This window comes from Acanthochromis polyacanthus, chromosome 6 (assembly GCF_021347895.1).
Source record: "Acanthochromis polyacanthus isolate Apoly-LR-REF ecotype Palm Island chromosome 6, KAUST_Apoly_ChrSc, whole genome shotgun sequence".
In the NCBI taxonomy this organism is placed as follows: domain Eukaryota; kingdom Metazoa; phylum Chordata; class Actinopteri; family Pomacentridae; genus Acanthochromis; species Acanthochromis polyacanthus.
The window spans coordinates 15,472,257-15,492,310 of NC_067118.1; the positions used below are offsets into that span (position 1 = coordinate 15,472,257).

Genomic DNA, 20,054 nt, shown 5'->3' on the forward strand with positions numbered 1-20,054 from the left:
TCATGTTGCAGCTACAGACAGTCTGCAGCAGCGGAGCCTGTTGTGTCTGTTGCTGTGCCAGATCTCTGCAGCCTTTCCTCTCGAAAGTTAAATCTTATACAACGGCTTTTGTCAGATCCTGAAGGTTACATGTTTGTATTAATGAAAACAATGCCCTTGATGGATAAAGACTTCAGTGTTGGGACTCATGGGGGGATGTTTTTCTTTATTGGAAGCAGAACTCCTCTGAGAAGATGGCACAACACCCAGTGTTCATGCAAAAATACATTTTGAATGGGAGCTCTTTCAAAACCTCGGTTCGACCATGACAGAATCGACCCTTTACATAACTGGACACATCTCCACCTATAAAGTACAATCATAGTATAGTCCTAGTGGTGACTAGTGCTGTGGTATGATGCTGTTTTATTCATTGTGACAGAATTGAAAAGCAAAATACTAAATTTCAATTGTAAGATACAAAATAGTAGAAGCAACACAGAAAACAGTATTGAAAAAAACAAGCAAAGATAAGTAACATGATAAAAGACTGAAATTGAAATGTGCTCTTTATATTTTCTTTTCTGCAGTGACTGAACTCCTTATATATTTTTCCTCAGAGAAGGTACATTTTTAGCACTGACTGATGGTGTCACTACTGAAATATGATTGTCTTGCAGTGCCTGTGTGACTGGATACCACATCACTTCAATCCAAACACCCCAGGCAGTTCATTCACACTATTGTATAGTTCCCACTTCTTGGCCAAGGTTGTGACCCTGGCACATTACTGTAATAGTGCTGAGGGTATAAAGCTGCTGTGGGTTTTGATAGTCCAACACATCTGGACCTGTGACACTAAGGATGCTAACACTAGCTAGCCTTGCTACATTTACGAGGGACAAAACCATCAGTGCGTATGCAGAAGCCTCAGCAGGCGTTGAGGTAACATGAATGTAAAGTAACATTAGCTGCAGCTTTCTGAGCAGAATACGAACTCAAAGCAAAATTCTGGTTCATTTCAACCTGACAAATTTCCTACAAATGAGGATTTTGTAGCTCTATGAGTTGTGCTCCACAAACACTCGTCTGTGAGTCTGACAGAAAGTAAATGGCGACAGTAGCTGACTGGAAAGGCTCTATCTGCAACTCAACGACTTCCTGTAGGGGTTTCACTAACAACTGGAGGGGGTCTTCAAACAATATGTATTAACCTGGATAGTCACAAAAACAACAGTGGAACAAAGAGGAAAAACCCAAATATCTTGTTTTTTTAATGGGAAAGCTATAAATTTTAAGACCTTCATATAGAAATGTGTAGATTCATTGAGTTTAACCGATGCATACATGAAATAACGTTTGTAATTATTCACATAAGATTGACTGTAATGGAGGCAGAAATGTCAGTTGAAGAAGCAGTACTTACTCATCATCCGGCGTTAGCTGCACTGGTTCATTAGTAAACTGGGTGTCAAAGTTTTCGAGGCCGTACTCATCAGAGATTTGAGGTTTGAAGGGTGGTGTCATCTCTTTCTTCTCCAGCTGATGAAAAACATACATATCATTATGTATTAAGTATAACAAGAATGAGAGCACAAGTGAAGGGTCAAAACTCCTTAATGTTCATGCTGTTTATTTTTCTAAATAAGCAGCTTTTGGCCCATATACAGTGAAGACCATAAGTCTGAGACCACAAGTGAAGGCGCATCCATTTCTCATTTGTTCTGACTTTAATACAAAATGTTTACTTCAAGATAATAATATATACCATCCATCCATCTATCCATTATCTGTACAATGCTTAATCCTCACTAGGGTCGTGGGGGGCTTGAGAAAAACTGTAATATATACACGTGAATAGATAATGTTAATGATATTAACAAAGGTAATTAAACAAGTGAGAAGTAGAGTCATTTTCTCATTGACTTCTATGCTAATGAGGTTTTTTTTTGCCACCAGGGAAGTTGCCCATTGCTTGTCATTAGAAAGAATGCAGATACAAATCACTTGTGCATTGGCTAATGAAAGGACCATGTTTAAGCCCAGTTGCTCTTTGCCATATGGTCAGTGTTGCTACAGTCAAAGATGAGCATCCTGTTGCTATATTTCCTCAGTGGCAAGAAAAGTAGGACTGAACGACGGAGAGAAAAATAACAGAAGGGAGAAGGTTGAGGCAGCAGAATAATTGTGCCCGAATGATTCAGCCAGGAGAGTTTTTTGTGTGGTTTGTTTCCATGGTTTCACATTGGTCCCTCATCCTGTTAAAATGTGCACTGAGAACATTTTATGAGAACACAATGAAGTCAGATGGCCACAGAAAGACCACAGGTACACAGGTTTGCTCTCCATGGTGTTTTTGATTGTGTAGAAACCTGGTTGAAAGTAGGCAGGCTTAAAATAAAGGTAAATGACTTGTTGGCTGGTTTGTGAAGGCTGTTGCTGGCATTATTTCGGTCATACAAAACTGTTCTGAGTGATTAACTTTATCCTGTGATGACATATTTATAACCTAAGAGAAGTCGTCTCTTACAGAATATTGTCTCCATCACAGCGCATGAGGGGCCACTGAATGGTTTGATGACTATAAAATGATGTAAATCATATGCTATGCTATGCCTTCAGAGTTGGCAGATTTCAACCCAACTGAACACCTCTGTGAGATTTTGGATCAGCGTGTTCGACAATGCTCTCCACCACCTTTATCAAAACAAATGAGGGAATATCTTTTGAAAGAACATGTTCATCACTCCACTGGGTGGAGGACATGGTGGCCCAGCAGCTTAATAAGACTTATAATGTTGGTTTTACCTTTCATTTGTCACCCATCTGTCCAGTACCAGGGTGATTTGAGGCTGTTCACTGATTGGTTACTTCAGACTTTCCAACTTCACCTCGGACACTTACACTTTAACTGTAGTGTACTTTCTCAATGCTGTTTTTCTCTTCCAAACAAACCATTAACTGTGTGTTGCAACTCTTGTTACACAGAGGTTCAGGGGAATGCAGCCATCAAAATAATAGAAAATGTAGTTTGAACCTGGCAAAATTTATAATGTTAATAATACATTAAGCCGCTAAATACATAGAGAATAAACCAACATCAAACTTAAATTGACTGACTGATGGTTCCTTAGTGCTTTACACACTATTGAATTATTCTGGTGACACATGGAAATATCACCTGTCAAACTGTTTTCTACAGTTACAATCAGCTTGTGTTCCTGAATTACTGATAGTGTGATCTTTAGCATACTTGTAAATTCGTAAACAATGGATACAATTTTGAATGCTCTTTCATTTGTTCTAGACTTTGTGTTAATGTCTTCAGCAAAACTATCCATCCATCCATTCTCTATACACAGCTTTTATCCTCACTAGGGTCGCGGGGGGGCTGAAGCCTATCCCAGCTGATTCGGGCGAAGGCAGGGGACACCCTGGGCAGGTCACCAGTCTGTCACAGGGCCACACATACAGATGAACACTCACATTCACACCTACGGGCAATTTAGAGAAATAAATTAACCTCAGCATGTTTTTGGGCTGTGGGAGGAAGCCGAGTGCCCGGAGAAAACCCACGCATGCACAGGGAGAAGATGCAAACTCCATGCAGAAAGATCCTGGGAAAGCCGGGACACGAACCAGGGATCTTCTTGCTGCAAGGCGAAAGTCCTACCCACCACTACGCCACTGTGCAGCCCTCAGCAAAACTAGTTTTCTTGTAATTATTCAGAGACCAAAAAATGTCCATCTTGCATTATGATCACCTACATGGGATCTTCAGAAAGTTGTGAACTTCACCCAGAATGTGTCAAACACAGTGATGGACTTTAAAAAATATTTTATGTTTGACTATACTGTTATTGTCTCATCTGTTCTTCACTGTCTCCTTTATAGTCTTATCTATACTGACCTAAAACTGTGCACTTTTAGGAGACTTCACTGCATCTGCAATATCCAGACAACTTCAGAGTTCGAGGATGAAGTGCTTGCCTGTGAAAAAACTGACCACAGTGCTCTCCAGTCACCCTGGCCTGCTGGGGTGACCTGCTGCAATCATAGAGTAGATGGAAATGAGCTCTGGGAGGATTTTGGATGTAGCCTCTGACATAAAAATCAAAGCCTCTGTTGCTCTTTCATTACCATCCCAGGTATCCCATGCTGTAATTGCAAGTGGAGATACTGTGTCATAGCTCGGTAAGGGATTTGTCAGGACCCAGACACTTGGCATAGACAATTATGAATCAGAAATTCAGTATTGATTTTCAGCACAAATTATTTAATGTTATTCCAGAGTGATAGCTTTAAATTGTTTTCTCCTAGCATCCTTTCTATAGAGTTGCATCTTGTATCTGCCTCTTCATGCTTGCAAAGGGCAACCCAGTTTGTTTGTTGTGGGTGTGATAATAGAACATTGGGTCTGAAAATGTGTGGCATTGAACAGCAGCAGATACTTGGACAACAACAAACACTGGAAAGTCTTCTAGAGAGTCGATGTAAACAAAGCAGAGCTTTGTGACCTTCTGGCCTGAAAACGTGGAAATGGAGAGCACTGTCGTTAACCATTTCATAGGCAAACTGATCCTTAAACTATCAAGTCGTGGCTGTAAGACGGGCTGCTGTGCACAGCTCTTTATCGATATGGAAGAGACAGTGAAGAACAGATCCAACAATAACAATAACAAAACAATTAAAAGTGTTCTTGAAATTGTATTTTTGAAGTCAGTCTTTGTGTCACATTCATTAAGGCTAAGAAAGTCATAGTGAATATTGCTCTTCTCTTTATAGTCACTGTGTTGTCTGAGTTAATGAACAGAAAGGTCACGTTTTTAAAACTGTCAACAACATGATTTGATATTAAATCGAGCCAAAGTTCTCAGATTTAGTCATTTCATTCTCACAATGTCATCATGAACTATTTACCCTGACACTTTATGTTGATCATGAAAACATATGAGCAGATTGTTTTTTGGTGTCATCATGAACGGGAACAGCACTGCTCGTGTCCAACACGCTCATCAGAGGGTGCTGAGGTCAGCAGAGCGCAGCATAGAGACACCAGGAGGAGCATGGCCAGGGCAAACAGGATCATGAAGGATCCTCAACAAACTCGCAACAAACTGTTGGAGTGTCTGTGCTCTGACTGACGCCTTCGCCTCATCAAGGAAAAAACAGAGAGACTCAGGAGGAGCTTTTTCCCTCAAGCTGTCAGAACTGTCAACTCTGACCTCCAGTCAGCAGCTCACAGACAAGAACTACAAACACACAACTGTAAATATTGCAACATTGCACATCCACATCACAGAGAGTGCACATTATCAGTGTGAATGCACAGTCTCACTTTTGCACATCTGCTACCTTTTGCACAGTGTACACTCCAAAAATACATCCTTTTACCTGTTTGTTCTTGTATATGATAGTTTTACCTACTAGTATTTTTGTTAATATTTATATTTTTCTTTTGCATTTTATATTTTTACCTATTTTAAAATTGTGTATTTATAAAGCCTGGTGAACAGTCATTGCCTTTCACTGCCACACTGTGACGAATAAAAAATGTAATCTAATCTCTTCTAATCTAATCATGTTTAGCTCATGGTGCAAAACACATCATTTGGTTTAGGTACAAAATATAATGGCTGTAATGAGACATATTTAGGATGGCTCCATTTCTGACAGTGTTCAGGGCCTGAAATAATACCAGTGTACCAATTTCAATGCTTTTCTGAAAAAGTGGACATGGCTCTCCATATCTGGCACAAATCAGCTGGACTACGTGGAGGAGGCTTATCTGAATCACTGCTGTGGTGCTCATACGGGTCACTGAGACAAACCAACAACCTGTTTGGTGTTTAGCTCTGAATACTGTTGAGGATTTTATTAAACACTCGTGACTTGTTTCTTGTACGTGTCTGTGTGTGTGTCTGTGTTTAGTTCCTACAAAGCTCCTGGCTCTGGTTTCTGTGCTTCATTAGTGTTATTGGTTCAAAGAGCTTTCTGAGAACGACTTCAAACAAACAAACACAAAACAACTCACTTTCTCTCGCTTCCTATCACTCCCTCTTCATCAAATTGGCCCACCTTCCCTAAATCTCTCCCTCTCTCTGTATTTGCCGATTTCTTTTTCAGCTTTTTCCGCACCTACCTACACTCCTGTCAGTTTCACCCCCTCACATCCTGTCTCCATCTTTCTCCTCTTCGCCTGTGTCTGTCTTACTCATTGTCAATTCTTTTATCTTTTCACATCCCTCTCCTCTCTCCTCCTACTTTCTCCAGTCTCTCTGATGTGTTGTTGGGCAGGCTGAAGCTCTGTGTGGTGGTAATGAAGGGTACTGAAGGCCTGGAATGAGCCTGGAACCTTCACACACACCGCAAGTGTCCCTGAGGCCAGAGGGGCACATGAAAGAGGTAAGTGAGTGCCAAAGCTACACAGGCGAGCCATTGGTTCTCACATCACAGCACCTGTCACTGAGTGTGTGTGTGTGTCTGCATTCCAATGGCATCAATGCTTTCAGAACATGACTGGACGATGTGACAGTCAGCCTGATCTGAGGCAGGCGTTAATGTGACTAGAGATATGCTGCAGTCAACAGACCTGGAATCATGCATCACACACATACGCTACCGTTCAAAAGTTTTGGTCACCCAGGCAATTCCATGTTTTCCATGAAAACTCACACTTTTATTCATGTGCTGACATAATTGCACATGTTTTCTAATCATCAATGAGCCTTTCAACTCCATTAGCTAACACAATGTAGCATTAGAACACAGGAGTGATGGGTGCTGGAAATGTTCCTCAATACCCCTATGAAGATATTCCATTAAAAATCAGCCGCTTTCAGCTGGAGTAGTCATTTATCACATGAACAATCTCTAGATTGTATTTCTGAATAGTTTAACGTTATCTTCATTGAAAAAAAATGCTTTTCTTTCAACAATAAGAACATTTCTAAGTGACCACAAACTTTTGAACGGTAGTGTACAGACACAATAACAGTGTTTCACTTAATCACACACTCTGAGTGGTGCTTCAGCTCTCTCTGTTGCACTGTACAAGCACATCTCCACAAGAACAAGGAGATTAACATCAGAGAGGCCAAGTACCTTCACTTCAGTGCAGGTTTAAATTGTAGGAGTGAAACAGCTTTTCAAATATCCTGCTGCTTTTTGGACTGATCTGCTGTCACACAGTGAACATCACAAACAGAAACATGTAAAAGTTGATGTATGCTCTGACTTCAGTGGGCCAAGTGACAAACTTGCAGCTGTGTGAAGAGACTTAGTGTTTTTCTGATACATTGACAGTAAAAAGCTCAAAAACCCCTGGGTCCCAAAATCCAGGTTTGCTCCTTATTACTTGACACTATATAATTTGGTTAATCACAAAAGTGTCAGAGGTATCAGTATTTGTACCACTTGTGTATAGAAATGTCAGTTGTGCATTCTCTGCTTTCAAGAAACAATCCATCTCCATTTTAAAAGGTCACCAGGGTGGGGCATTTACAGAGGAAGGCAGGTTTATAATAAGCATTTTGTCTAATTGCTTTAATTTCAGTTCAGTGCCTGCAGTCTTTGGCTTTCTGTTGTTAATGTTGATGTTGAAAGCATCCACAACATGCAGTACAAGAGACATTTTGTTTCATTTTTAAATGTCATTTCAGCATCAGTGAAAAATAAGTCAAAGCAATGACATCCAGTTCTATCTGCCTTCAAATGATCAATTTCTTCTCAGTGCTCATCAACCTGACACCTCTCTGGCAGTAAAGAACTGTGCATTTGGAGACGGAATAAAAGAGGACGGCAGGTAAATGATATTCAAATGTGTCATCTCTTCAGAGAGAAAACTCTGCGCTCCTGCAGGAAATGTCTGATGAATATTAATATGTGGTAACAACAGTAGCGGCGTTCCAGGCCTGTCAGGTCTGGAGACAGGTTTCTAGTTTGAGGGCAGAGAGCGTCGCTTCTCCACCTCTCACAGCTTTGTCAACTTGTTTTCCCTCTGCACTACGTGGGAGCTTTGTCGCTGGGCTCAGGATTTCTCTCCGCTTTGATATCTCTCCCCAGTTTGCCTTTGGTGTACACTTCACAGGCACTGAGGCAGCACTCATTAACACACTCTGACAATGGTTTTCCTCCTCTTTTGTGCCACTATACTACCTGCCACTCCACCTAATTGTCCCATGAGGGACACAGTAACAATGAAGATAGAGAAATGCTCTTAATTCACCTTACATTAGCATTTGTGCTAATGTCTGATAAAGTAGCATAATAGGGCTTTTCTAAAGTAAATGTAAAGTGGAAAAACTGGAATAGGTCCAATTGGAACATCCATCCATCCATCCTCTATACACCGCTTTATCCTCACTAGGGTCGCGGGGGGTGCTGGAGCCTATCCCAGCTGACTCGGGCGAAGGCAGGGGACACCCTGGACAGGTCGCCAGTCTGTCGCAGGGCTACATACATAGACGAACAATCACACTCACATTCACACCTACGGGCAATTTAGAGTAGTCAATTAACCTCAGCATGTTTTTTTTGGACTGTGGGAGGAAGCCGGAGTGCCCAGAGAAAACCCACGCATACTCAGGGAGAACATGCAAACTCCATGCAGAAAGATCCCAGGCCCACCCCGGGATTCGAACCAGGGATCTTCTTGCTGCAAGGCGAAAGTGCTAACCACTACGCCGCTGAGCAGCCCCCCATTGGAACAGTTTTAGAAAAAAAAAAATCTTTATTCCCATAATGATAATAAATAAAGCTGCCCCTCATTAGCTTGTATTAACGGATTAAAACATTGCTATTTAAGAAAATCACAAAGTTACTTTACTTTAAAAACAGAAACTGAATGGATATCAAGCATCAAAAGCATATAGCTACATTTTTGGTAGTGCTTTCATGATTTAATGCTGAATTTCAATTTATCCTTTAAGATGAAAGCAAGAATATGTGAAAGAACTTGATGTGTGGGAGGCGATGGTTCAGACTAAGACATCTGGAGTCTTTGCCAGACATGCACAGAATCTGTGCATGTCAGCAAAGCACTTTTTATACTTGGCTTATACGGCAGTATCCAACCCCATTCAGTAATTACCTGATTACGAGTGAGTACTGTAAAATGAAGAAGGCAAGATTCTAAAAGGAATAAATTGGGAGTGCAAACAATTTTGCACACTGATACTATCTTGTTGTAATCTAAAATTTCACTTTTTTTAAGCACATCACAATTTCTGTTACATTATCTGTTATCAATTAAGTTGTTACAACCTGCTGATGAAAAACCGACTATATAAAGACTTCAGCATAGAGTTTTGCACTGCGAAGGTCTTTAAAATTGCATGGCCTCGATTCTTCTTTCATGTCAGTTTAGAATAATTTTGTGTGTCAGACCTACACTATTTAATTACACAACTGTAACCTCAACACACACACATCCGGTGCTAATGTTTCAGATGGTGTCAATGTGTGTGTGTGTCATAAGGAATTCACTTTTATTTGTCTTGTTGCTCCACAGTAGTGGGAGGCATGCAATGGGAGTCTACACATAATGTCTATGACTATATCATCCATTTTTAACCAACACACACACACACACACAAAGGGCTCCACCTCACTCATGTGCCTGTTCAGACCATAAACAGAAGGGTGTGTTCTCTGCATTGTTTAAGCTCTTCATATACACAGTAGACACACATGATCAAGTGTGATGAAGGCAATTCAGAATGTGTAATGACAGCTGTGCCCTGTTCTCTCTCAGTTGACTGGCATTAAATGTGGGCGTGCGGTGTTTACTCTGTGTTTGTTGTTTTCACATTAGTTCTAAGTGAAGTGACAGGTTGTAAAGGCAAACCCCAGATCAGTTGTCAGCAGCTGTCTATCAAGAAGCAGCCCACACCTGCATCGCTCCTATTCTTCCACCAAGCACTTAATCAGTTTCAACATGAGGCTCAGATCTCTATGAGAAAGTTGCAATCCCATGTTTTTTCACCATGTTTGTTTTTTCTCTTTTATTAGAAGATTTTTAAACCGTCAGTTCGTGGGCTCAGTTCGGATCTGCAATTATTACTCATACCGAGGTGAAAAATGAAGCAGAAGCCAATTTAATTAAATCCATCCATTCGTTATCCATACACTGCTTTCTCCTCTGTGGGGTTGACCTTTGTCATCCTCCTGTGGATTGATTTGAAACACCTGGCAAAATGTGAAATGACCAGAACACATAATGATGCTTCCCCTCTTTCCACTCAGTCAGCTCTTACCTGATCCCAGTCTATACTGCGGAAAAATGTGTGTGACTTGATATCTGTGAAGCCCGCCTGGACCTGGCAACCCAGCCGCTCCTTAGGATCCTGTTGGAAACAAAACAGCTGGTCAGGAACATAACCAGCAGCTACTGTATTATGCATGTAGATGGAGACAAGCAGGGTGGTTGTCTACTTCACATGTACACTGAATTTCAGGGTAGACTATGTCAAAAGATCGTATCTCTCATATTTCATGTCTGCATGTCTGTGTCCATGCAGACACCATTTCTGTTTCTATTTCTCTCTTCTTCTGTTTCTCATGTTGTAGATCATTTAATCGTCCCTCAAATAATATTTGCTGTTGGATATTTTTGCCAAAATGTACACTCTCAGAAAGAAATTGTTGAAGGTCTTTTGAACTTCTTCACCAAAGTCAAACTCCCATTGTACCTCTTTAGAGAGCAAAGCCAATGAAAGACAGTGCCATGGGAACCACATGCTCTCAGCTCATGCTACAAACTACACTCCTGCCTGTGTATTAATGCACATACACACACAGTCACACTCAAACTACTCAGTACACACATAGACATTACTACTGACACCTTCAAACAATTTTAGTTGCACACATTTATTCTACTGGCCTCCAATGCTCTATAATGCTCTATAATACAGCAGAAACTGAACAATAGAAAAATGTTTAATGTTTATTTAACAGGGACGATACATACAACATTGCCACAATGGGAAAATGTGAATGTATATAGGACGTCTAGCTTCAGCTAATTTGCAGTCTTTGTCCCTGGTCAGGATTTACAGAAAAAGTAAATATGCATGTATTTGCTCAATAGGCCAAATATGTGAAAACAGCCCAATCTTCTGGAAATATTAAAAATGACACTTCTGAAGCAAGGCTTCAGATAAGGAGCCAAATAATAACACAGAATGCATATTTTCATGCTGTAAGAGCAGTCAAAGCCAGCAGTTATAGTGGGTTTTAATAGGGAATATACTGTGTGTGTGTGTGTATATATATATATATATATATATATATATATATATACACACCTTCATTGTATACTAATACTACTCTATACTTACACTATGCTTAGCTGGGCTTATTAGTTCGCTCTTAGCTATGTATTTAATGCACAGACATGACATCAGCAGCAGCGATTACCATTTCTTGTCATGCCATTTAATCAGCAACAGTCAGATTGATAGTAAATAGCAGATAGTATGAAAAATAGCAATTTATCTTCTTATTTTATATCAAGTGACCCAGCACAGTTCTGGCCCCTCAATTGAGAAACCCTCAAACGGATTACAGTTTATGCTACAGATCTTGTGCGGGGTACACTAGTCTTACTACCAAAATAATGTAGGAAGAAGCACACAGTCAGTCAGTCTGAGCCAAATACAGAGGCCTTCCCTGGCTGTCCATAGCACAGCCCCGGTTCTTGGCAGTGATCCCACACATGATGATTTGAGAGCAAGAGAGAGGGCTGATGGGAGAGGACGCCTCTCACCTTGTTTAGAAAGCCCTTGAGCACGCTGGCAGCTTTCACCGACAGAGACCTTGGGATGCGGATGGGTTTCTCAAGAATAACTGTTGGCAAAAAAAGAAGGACAGCAACAAAAGAAAAGAGTGAGAGGGAGTGAGAGAGTGAGTGAGAGAGAGAGAGAGAGAGAGAGACAATAAAAGGACAATCGTGAGCAGGGAGGAGGATGATTCACAGTCCAACCTGCCTGTGGGTGACCATGTCTGCTGCGTGGGAGTCAGAGGAAGGGAGGAGATACAGAGGACACTATTCTGTTCTTTCTCTCACTTTCTATGGTCTACTAATAGCCTTGAGACTCCCACAGCTAAACAATGTCATACTCACAAGAAGAAATACACTGAAAAATAGTTTTTTTCCCTCACAACCTAAATCCAAGGATGTGGCACTGCTTTTGAGATTAGTGCTTCACTCTGTTTTTTTTTTTTCAATTACTGTTCAAGGTGATGTGACCACTGCAAGTTTGTACTACTTACTCCCCATTTAAGACCCAATGTTTCAAAATAAGATAAATGGGTGGTGTGCAGAAAAACAGACATGTTTGAAAAGGGAAAAAAAGGAGATGACAGTCAGCAAATGTCATTTTTCTAAAGTGTGTCATCTTACTTTTATGTGTGTTGACATATAAGACAAGCGTTTGGCAAAAGATATATATGAGACATGACGAGACAAAAAGAAAGACCACAACAATAATAAACACTGGCAAATACAAGCATAAGTAGTTGACAGAAGGTATGTGAGTGAAATAAAACAGTTCCATTTGCATTTTCTCATTGTACCACGCATGCAAGCAGAAATATGTGTGTGTAGGAGGTGGGCATGTGTGTGCAATGACAAAGGGGGAAGACAGGGATAAAGTTAGAGAAAGAAAGAAAAAATATGAATGTATTGAAATCAACTGAAATGTTAGTCTTTACAGAATAACACATCAGAACTTTCTTTTTTTCTCCTGTCTTCCCTTCTCCTTCATCTTTGATTTTTCCTAAACTAGGCATCTCCCAGACCCTGTTATTACTCTGGGGAGCTGTTTCTTAATAAACTACTGTGCCCAGATTTTTATTGATAAAGGATTAGATATTCCAAGTGAGACAGTGGAAGTTAGAGGAACAAAGTTAATCAAATGAGTAGAGTTAGATCATTGTTGACTTTTGATCTTTTCATGGGATCAGTTAACAAAAACGTCATTATTGTGTTTATATTCACACTATTATGGAAAGCAAAATATCCAACTTTAAGACAGTTTCTAATTGACATACATTGAAATGCAAGACAGAGCACCCATATGCTTTTCTCATATACATTATTAATTTATTTATTTTATTTTATTGTCGCTCCCTCTTCATGAAAACCCAGCCAGCCTTCTACGGTTCATTTTAACTTCTTATAGTGAAACATTGACAAAATTACAAAATGTAAAAGCATGACTGTGGTCAGCCTCTCCTCTGGCGCTCTTCAACACTACAGCTGTGTAATTGGATGAATGTTGTTACAAAACAGTCAGATGAGATGGCAGTTTAATGTTTTTGGAGTTTAATTGATACACTGTCATCTTTGTTGCTATTGAGCAGTTTTAGCTAATGCCTAGACACTGAGACTTTAACCTTGAGATACAATATGCTGAAAGCTAATAAGTAGACTGAGATTATCTTTTCCTTTTGTTAAACTACAGTTTCCAAAGTCAAGAGTAATCTTTAATGCTCAGAAGTCACCCTAAAACAAGTGTTAGCGTTACAGCCTTATTTGCTCAAATAAACAACATCAGTTTCAGGTTTTGACGTGAATACCATCATGTGGCTGATTTCACCACTGATTCAAATGTTTACCAGTCTTTGGGTGTCTGTCTAAAGGCCCGGACTTGGCATGTGGTGCATCGATTCCCAAAGCAAGGGCTGGCACAGGGTCTAGCTAGCTGGCATATGGCTGGGTGGCTCCTATAGTGATAGGGTTAGTTTCCGTTGGCAGGCATTCATCCAGGAACCTGCTGCTCTACCGGTAAGACCGCCAGGAGGATGGTACTGGTGACAGATGCTAGCCATGGTGCCGCGCTATGCTCCTGACAGTCACAGCTGAGACAAAATGCGTCACACTGTAGTATGGAGGAATTTCTGTTTTTGAGGCCTGTGTGGGTGGTTGTGTGAAGGGGAGGGAGAGGGGGAGGTAAAGGGGGTGTGCCATGTACAGGGACCATATGGCTTGAAGACACAAAAATGCAAAAAGAAGGACAGAAATTGAGGTTCCTTTATCCTGAGGGTGTGATTTCACCCAGAGTTTGTTTTCTGCTGATTTCTAGTGGTGAACTGGTCACCCCACTAAATTTGATATTTTAGCTTAATTTATGACTATTGCGTGAGTGCCTTGATAGGAGGGCACAAAGACCCATTGCAAATCCTCCATCCATTCTCTATACATCGCTTTATCCTCACTAGGGTTGCGGGGGTGCTGGAGTCTATCCCAGCTGACTCGGGCGAAGGCAGGGGACACCCTGGACAGGTCGCCAGTCTGTCATATACAGACAGGCAATCACACTCACATTCACACCTTCGGGCAATTTTAGAGTAATCAGTTAACCTCAGCATATTTTTGGACTGTGGGAGGAAGCCAGAGTGCCCGGAGAAATCCCATGCATGCACAGGGAGAACATGTAAACTCCATGCAGAAAGATCCCAGCTCCATTGCAAATCACTTTAATGCTAAAACATTCTTCTCCATCTGCATGTGAAGATGAAATCCTAATTCTCCAGGGCTACATGTAGAGGTGTCTGCAGGTCTAAACCACTGACTGTATATAAATATCTTTATATACAGTCTATGGTCTACACGGAGATGGACGAGTGTCATGAGTAAGTGCAGGCCAACAAAAGGACATGCAGGCCTCCCAAGTTGGAACAGTACTCTCTGTGGATTTATAAGTATAAAATAAATATAAAATAAGTATATACCGTTCAAAAGTTTGGGGTCACCCAGGCAATTCCATGTTTTCCATGAAAACTCACACTTATTCATGTGCTAACATAATTGCACAAGGGTTTTCTAATCATCAATAAACCATTCAACATGATTAGCTAACACAATGTAGCATTAGAACACAAGAGTGATGATTGCTGGAAATGGGCCTCTGTACCCCTATGTAGATATTCTATTAAAAATCAGCTCTTTCCAGCTAGAATAGTCATTTACCACATTATCAATGTCTAGACTGTATTTATGATTCATTTGATCTCATCTTTATTGAAAAAAACTGCTTATCTTTCGTGATTGCGTTGTACAAAAATCTGATGAGTTTGACGATGTGTTTTTTGTGTAGTTTAGTGAAAGTTTTTCAGCCTCAGCAATTTGAGTGTTATTCCAGAAATTTCACTGAGATGAATACGGGGGCTGCATTTTTAAAAAATATATATTTTTAATCTATTGTAAATGTCAGTCTGAACATAGTATCAGCTGTAAAATCTACAAAACCTTGTTCGATAAACCAAGACTTGTTTCTGTCCTTTGCCCTGATGCTTTCAGCTTCTGTGCCAACTGGCAATGAAGTCGACTGAATATCTTTTGAACTGAATGCTCGTACAACTTCTGCTGCTGCTTAGTTTATTTAAGCTTCCCTCAGGTAAATCCTGAGATACTGTTATTCTTTCCTCAGCTCATTTTGTCATCAAATACAGGGTGACACAAAAAAACGGGAACTTTTTAACAATCCAATAAAACCAGGAGTGATGGAAGAAAAATACTTTATTCATAGTAATTGAAACCTTAAAACATGCCATTTAAGAAACAATGATGGAATTTTCTTTTTTTTTTTTTACAAATTACTTCCTGTAGATGGCGTCCTCCTGTACGAATGCATTCTTGAAATCTGCTGTTGAGATTCCTCACTGACCGCTGCAACATCTCAGCTGGGATACTGTGAATTTCATCCTGAATTCTCTGTTTTAACTCATCCAGAGTTCTTGGTCGAGTCGTGTACACTTTACTCTTGAGATAGCCCCAGGTAGATTTCAAGAATGCATTCGTACAGGAGGACGCCATCTACAGGAAGTAATTTTTAAAAAATGAAAATTCCACCATTGTTTCTTAAGGTGGTATTACTGAGGTTGGGCTTTCTTCTTACACGGCAGCTTTTCAGCTCATGGTGATGTAAAAACATGCTTAGCTGTCACTGACACCTGTGTTCTAGCGGGTTCTAATTCATTGCAGACCTGCTTTTTGGTGATTCTTGGTTGTCTTCTGACTATCCTGAACAACTGTCTCTCAGCCGCAGGTGATAGTTTTAGTTTTCTTCCTGATCATGGCAGTGACACAACTGTACCATGCAGTTAATACTTAAACAATGGTTTGAACTGTTGATTTTGGGATGTGCAGCTGCTTTGGAATGGCTCCAAGTGACTTTCTTGACTTATTTAAGTCAATGATTTGCTTTTTCAGACCCTCCTCCTTCCTCAGACTTTCCTACAGTAGTGACTGTAGCTCATTCTCACGAGTGTATCAAATGGGCCCATTTTTAAATTAGCTCTGAGTAGTCATCAGCTGTATTCAAGCGAAAGTGCTCTTGAAAAGGTAAGAGGCAATGCCACTAAGAAAATTAGATTAACACAGCTTTCTACATCACCAAAACGTATACGTTTCTATGCGTATATTTTTGACCCAGCAGATTTTGTCATATTTTCAGATCTATAATAAATCTACGAAAAAAACAAAATGTATGATGGCTTTTGTGTGAGTATGTGTGTGATTTTTATGTATGTGTGCCAAAGACAAATTGCCTTTACAAGTGTACAGAAACTCTTGTTCATGATTAGATATAACAAACTGTTAAACGTGTGTCACTCTTTCATACATCAAGAAAACCAGCCTGCTTTTTAGTCTCACTTCATTTCTGCACTCCTTCAATAGCGCTGAAGGAACTTAACCAGCCCAAGAGCAGAATGTTTTTAATCCATTAAGGACCATACAATCTCTCAACTGAATTTGAAATGCACAAATCACTAAATTAGATTCCAAGGTAGAAAAATGTGCAAATCATGAATTTGCAGAGGGAAAATAAACACACAGGAGTGTTTTTAACCAACAACAAATATAAGAAACCATGTCATTTCAGACTCTACAATTGTTATTTCATTTGGCATTGTTCAACTGCTGTATATCACTCATGTAACTTTATTCAAATGCTAACAGATGCCAAAAAATAAGAACAAAACAAGAGTGGACTGCAAACTGCACAAGCAAATGTATTTTGCGCAAATTATTTTCAATGTGTTTGTCAACTTAAAAACCTGTGTTCATAATTATCCTTAAAAATTCCGTTTAATTAATATGGAAATACTAATTAGAGAAACTGTATCACTTAACTAATTAAGTTAGAAACTTAGGTTTATGCTACTAATCATCTATTTTCTTTGATTGGTGACCCCAAGCATGGTTTTGCAGGACATCTGTGCATTGCAAAATTCCTCTGTCTCACCTTGAAAGAGGTACTCCTCTGTGTTCATGTCAGGATTGTCGGTGATAATGTCAAATGGGGACCTTCCAGCCATCATCTCAAACATCAGTACGCCCAGAGCCCACCAGTCCACACTGAAGCCTGGGAGGGCAAAGAAAAACAAATGATACTCATTCAGAAATGGGTTTGCCATTAAAGCACTGCTCAGTTCTGTGTTTGACAGAGCTGCTATACACACAACATTTCAGAAAATCACAAACTGAGGCTGGTTTGGTCACTAGTGAATAATAAGTACAGTATTCTGCAAAAATGTTACACACTAATTTCTTATGAGCAAAGGTAATGTGTTACATTAGGTGTTACCTAATACTTATTACTCAGCTGTCAGCTCCATCAAAGGAACATTTACACAACTGTAAATGATCCACACATGTGCTGCCTATTTTCTTTATGTTGCAGTATGTGGTTCTTTATGACTGTATGGTCTTGTTGTCATGCACAAAGAATTTGGGACATGATTTCATTTGAATTTCCATCGGGATGGATATCTAACATGTCTCAAATGTATAGAGTACTGTGCATGCCAGTGTACAAAGCAGCCTCCTGGGAGTGCTAAGGTGTCCTAAGGTTTGTTTATAATGTTCATTGTACTGTCACATCTATGGATTTTGCATTTAAAATGTGTAGACGTAGAGAACTATCAAGTTATTGTTTCTATTTTATTACATAATTTCAGAATTAGAATAATTAAAAAAAATACTATTACATATTATTACAAAATATTGTACATAATGATAAGGAAGCCCAACAATCTGGAAGGATTTACAGACCATCCAGGAGCAGCTAGCTTAGCATTAGCCTCAGTAACTGCACACCGCTCTCCAGATAGAAGACCTCAGAAGTGTACTTTCGCACCCTGTGACTAGGTGACTCCTGAACACGTGGGCACACATGGCTATCATTAGCAAGCCAGTTGAGAACATGCAACATTTAAACAACTTTTGAGTAACAACAAGTTGCATTTCTCCTGCTTTGGTAGAGAGCCAGCCTGTGTCAATGTAAATGTAATTTAATTACTGAATTTCTAATTGTAGTCCCTTACATTGCTTGAAAATCGGAAGACGTTAAAGTAGTCTGGTATTAAGTAATGCATTGCTGCTTTACAGTGTGCCTGTACTCACCATAGTCCTCTCCTCTGAGGATCTCCGGTGCAATGTAGTTGGGAGTTCCACAGAAAGTACTGGTGGTGTCACCTGGTCTGATCCCCTCCTAAGTGAGGGTGGAGGAGGAGGAGAAAGAAAGAAAGAGAAAACAGCAGTTTGATGAAAGAAGCAGGGTGAAGGATGTCCTATGTACCAGAACATGAATGGTGGAATGAAAAAATAAAACTAAAAAAACAGAGGCCCTTTTAGAGCCAGCCAATTCTGACCTCCTGCATTATTGATAACTGTACAGTCCACTGGAAAAAAAAAATCAATACATATCTTACCTTGCACATGCCATAGTCTGTGAGCTTGATGTGTCCCTCATGGTCCAAGAGAACGTTGTCCAGCTTCAGATCACGGTAGATGATACCCTTTTCATGTAGGAAGTTCAGAGCAATACAGATTTCAGCAGCATAAAATCTGTGAAGAAGCAGAAAGAAATGTGGAGAATGATGTGCCTGACCTGTCATCTAGTGCCATCATCAGGCCAAAGATTTCCACTTGTACACAGGACCGTGGTATAGACCTTGGTAGCTGACATGTTTTGTTGTTCTCTGTACACAACACCCAAATGTCACAATGTCAGAGAAGGCAGGCAATTTTAAATAGACTAATAACAATTGTGTGGCACTTGCAACACAGCACACGTGCGTTCTCAGTTTTGTCACAATAATGTAACAGCATAACATCCACAACTTCATTCCGTTATTTTCCAGTTAGCGCTGTTCTTCGGTACTGCTGTGATCGTTGTAATTAGGAAAGGGGGGCACTGCGGCTCTATCTGTAATGGCCCTGTCATGTTCAAATGAAGCCACCGTAGGGAGTTTATGTCAGAATCCCAAAAAGCCATTACTTTGACAGAGAGTGGCTGAGGACGGGTCTCTCAGAGTCTGGCTGGATGTTTGGGCTTGTTTTTAGGTACAGTGAATTGGAACTTATCTGACTGCATGACGTGTAACAAGCTTTTAACAAGTTTTTAAAAAACACTGGGAAGTGTTCAGATACTGTGACAGCAAAAAGAATACGACCATTATGAGCCATGGTATCAGACACCAAGACATTAGCAGCACATCCTTTAAGTCTTGAAAAGTGTGAGTTATGTCAGATGTATTGTAGCACAACCACTCAGCTGGACTCTGTCAGTAGGTACTCATCACTGTTGACCAACTACAAACCTTTAAATAATCAAAGCCCCAATCCTGTATTTGGTGTGATATGAAGTAACTCAACCAAAGAGAGACATTTTAAAAAAAATAAAAAAAAAAGGTAAAAGAAAAAAAAACTAACTAAAAACATAATATATGAACATTTGGTTGTGTCTACTTTATCCCTAAGTCTTAAAGTGTAAAGGGCTTTATAAGCAGATTAATGTTACTAAGATGATTCTCATTATGGTGAACAGAGACATATTTATAGCAAACATTAGCCTTTAAAACCTCCATAGTTTTGGCCATGATTAAATGTGCTTGGTGGGCTTCTTTGGTGAGTCACTAGCATGTTTTCTCTCTGTGTGTAGGTAGTGTGCATTCTGTCTCCAGGAGATAAGCCTTCATTAACACTGACGAGCCTCTCTGTCTGCCTGCTGTAAATCCATGATTGTCAAACACTGAGGGAAAAGACTGTAGTGGAGCAGCGT

The 20,054-nt window shown here is 40.0% G+C and overlaps 1 protein-coding gene across 3 annotated transcripts in view; it reads right to left on the reverse strand.

Annotated features, from left to right (window-relative positions):
* Window positions 1-20,054, reverse strand: part of prkcz (protein kinase C, zeta) — a 144,171-nt gene that overhangs the window by 10,391 nt on the left and 113,726 nt on the right. For all 3 annotated transcript variants that reach the window (XM_022200530.2, XM_022200531.2, XM_051949368.1), the window contains 6 exons: window positions 18,703-18,838; window positions 18,395-18,482; window positions 17,235-17,354; window positions 11,750-11,829; window positions 10,236-10,325; window positions 1,406-1,521 (listed from right to left, as the gene is read on the reverse strand). In XM_022200530.2, coding sequence (XP_022056222.1) covers window positions 1,406-1,521; window positions 10,236-10,325; window positions 11,750-11,829; window positions 17,235-17,354; window positions 18,395-18,482; window positions 18,703-18,838 — 630 coding nt within the window. The remainder of the gene's footprint in view (window positions 1-1,405; window positions 1,522-10,235; window positions 10,326-11,749; window positions 11,830-17,234; window positions 17,355-18,394; window positions 18,483-18,702; window positions 18,839-20,054) is intronic.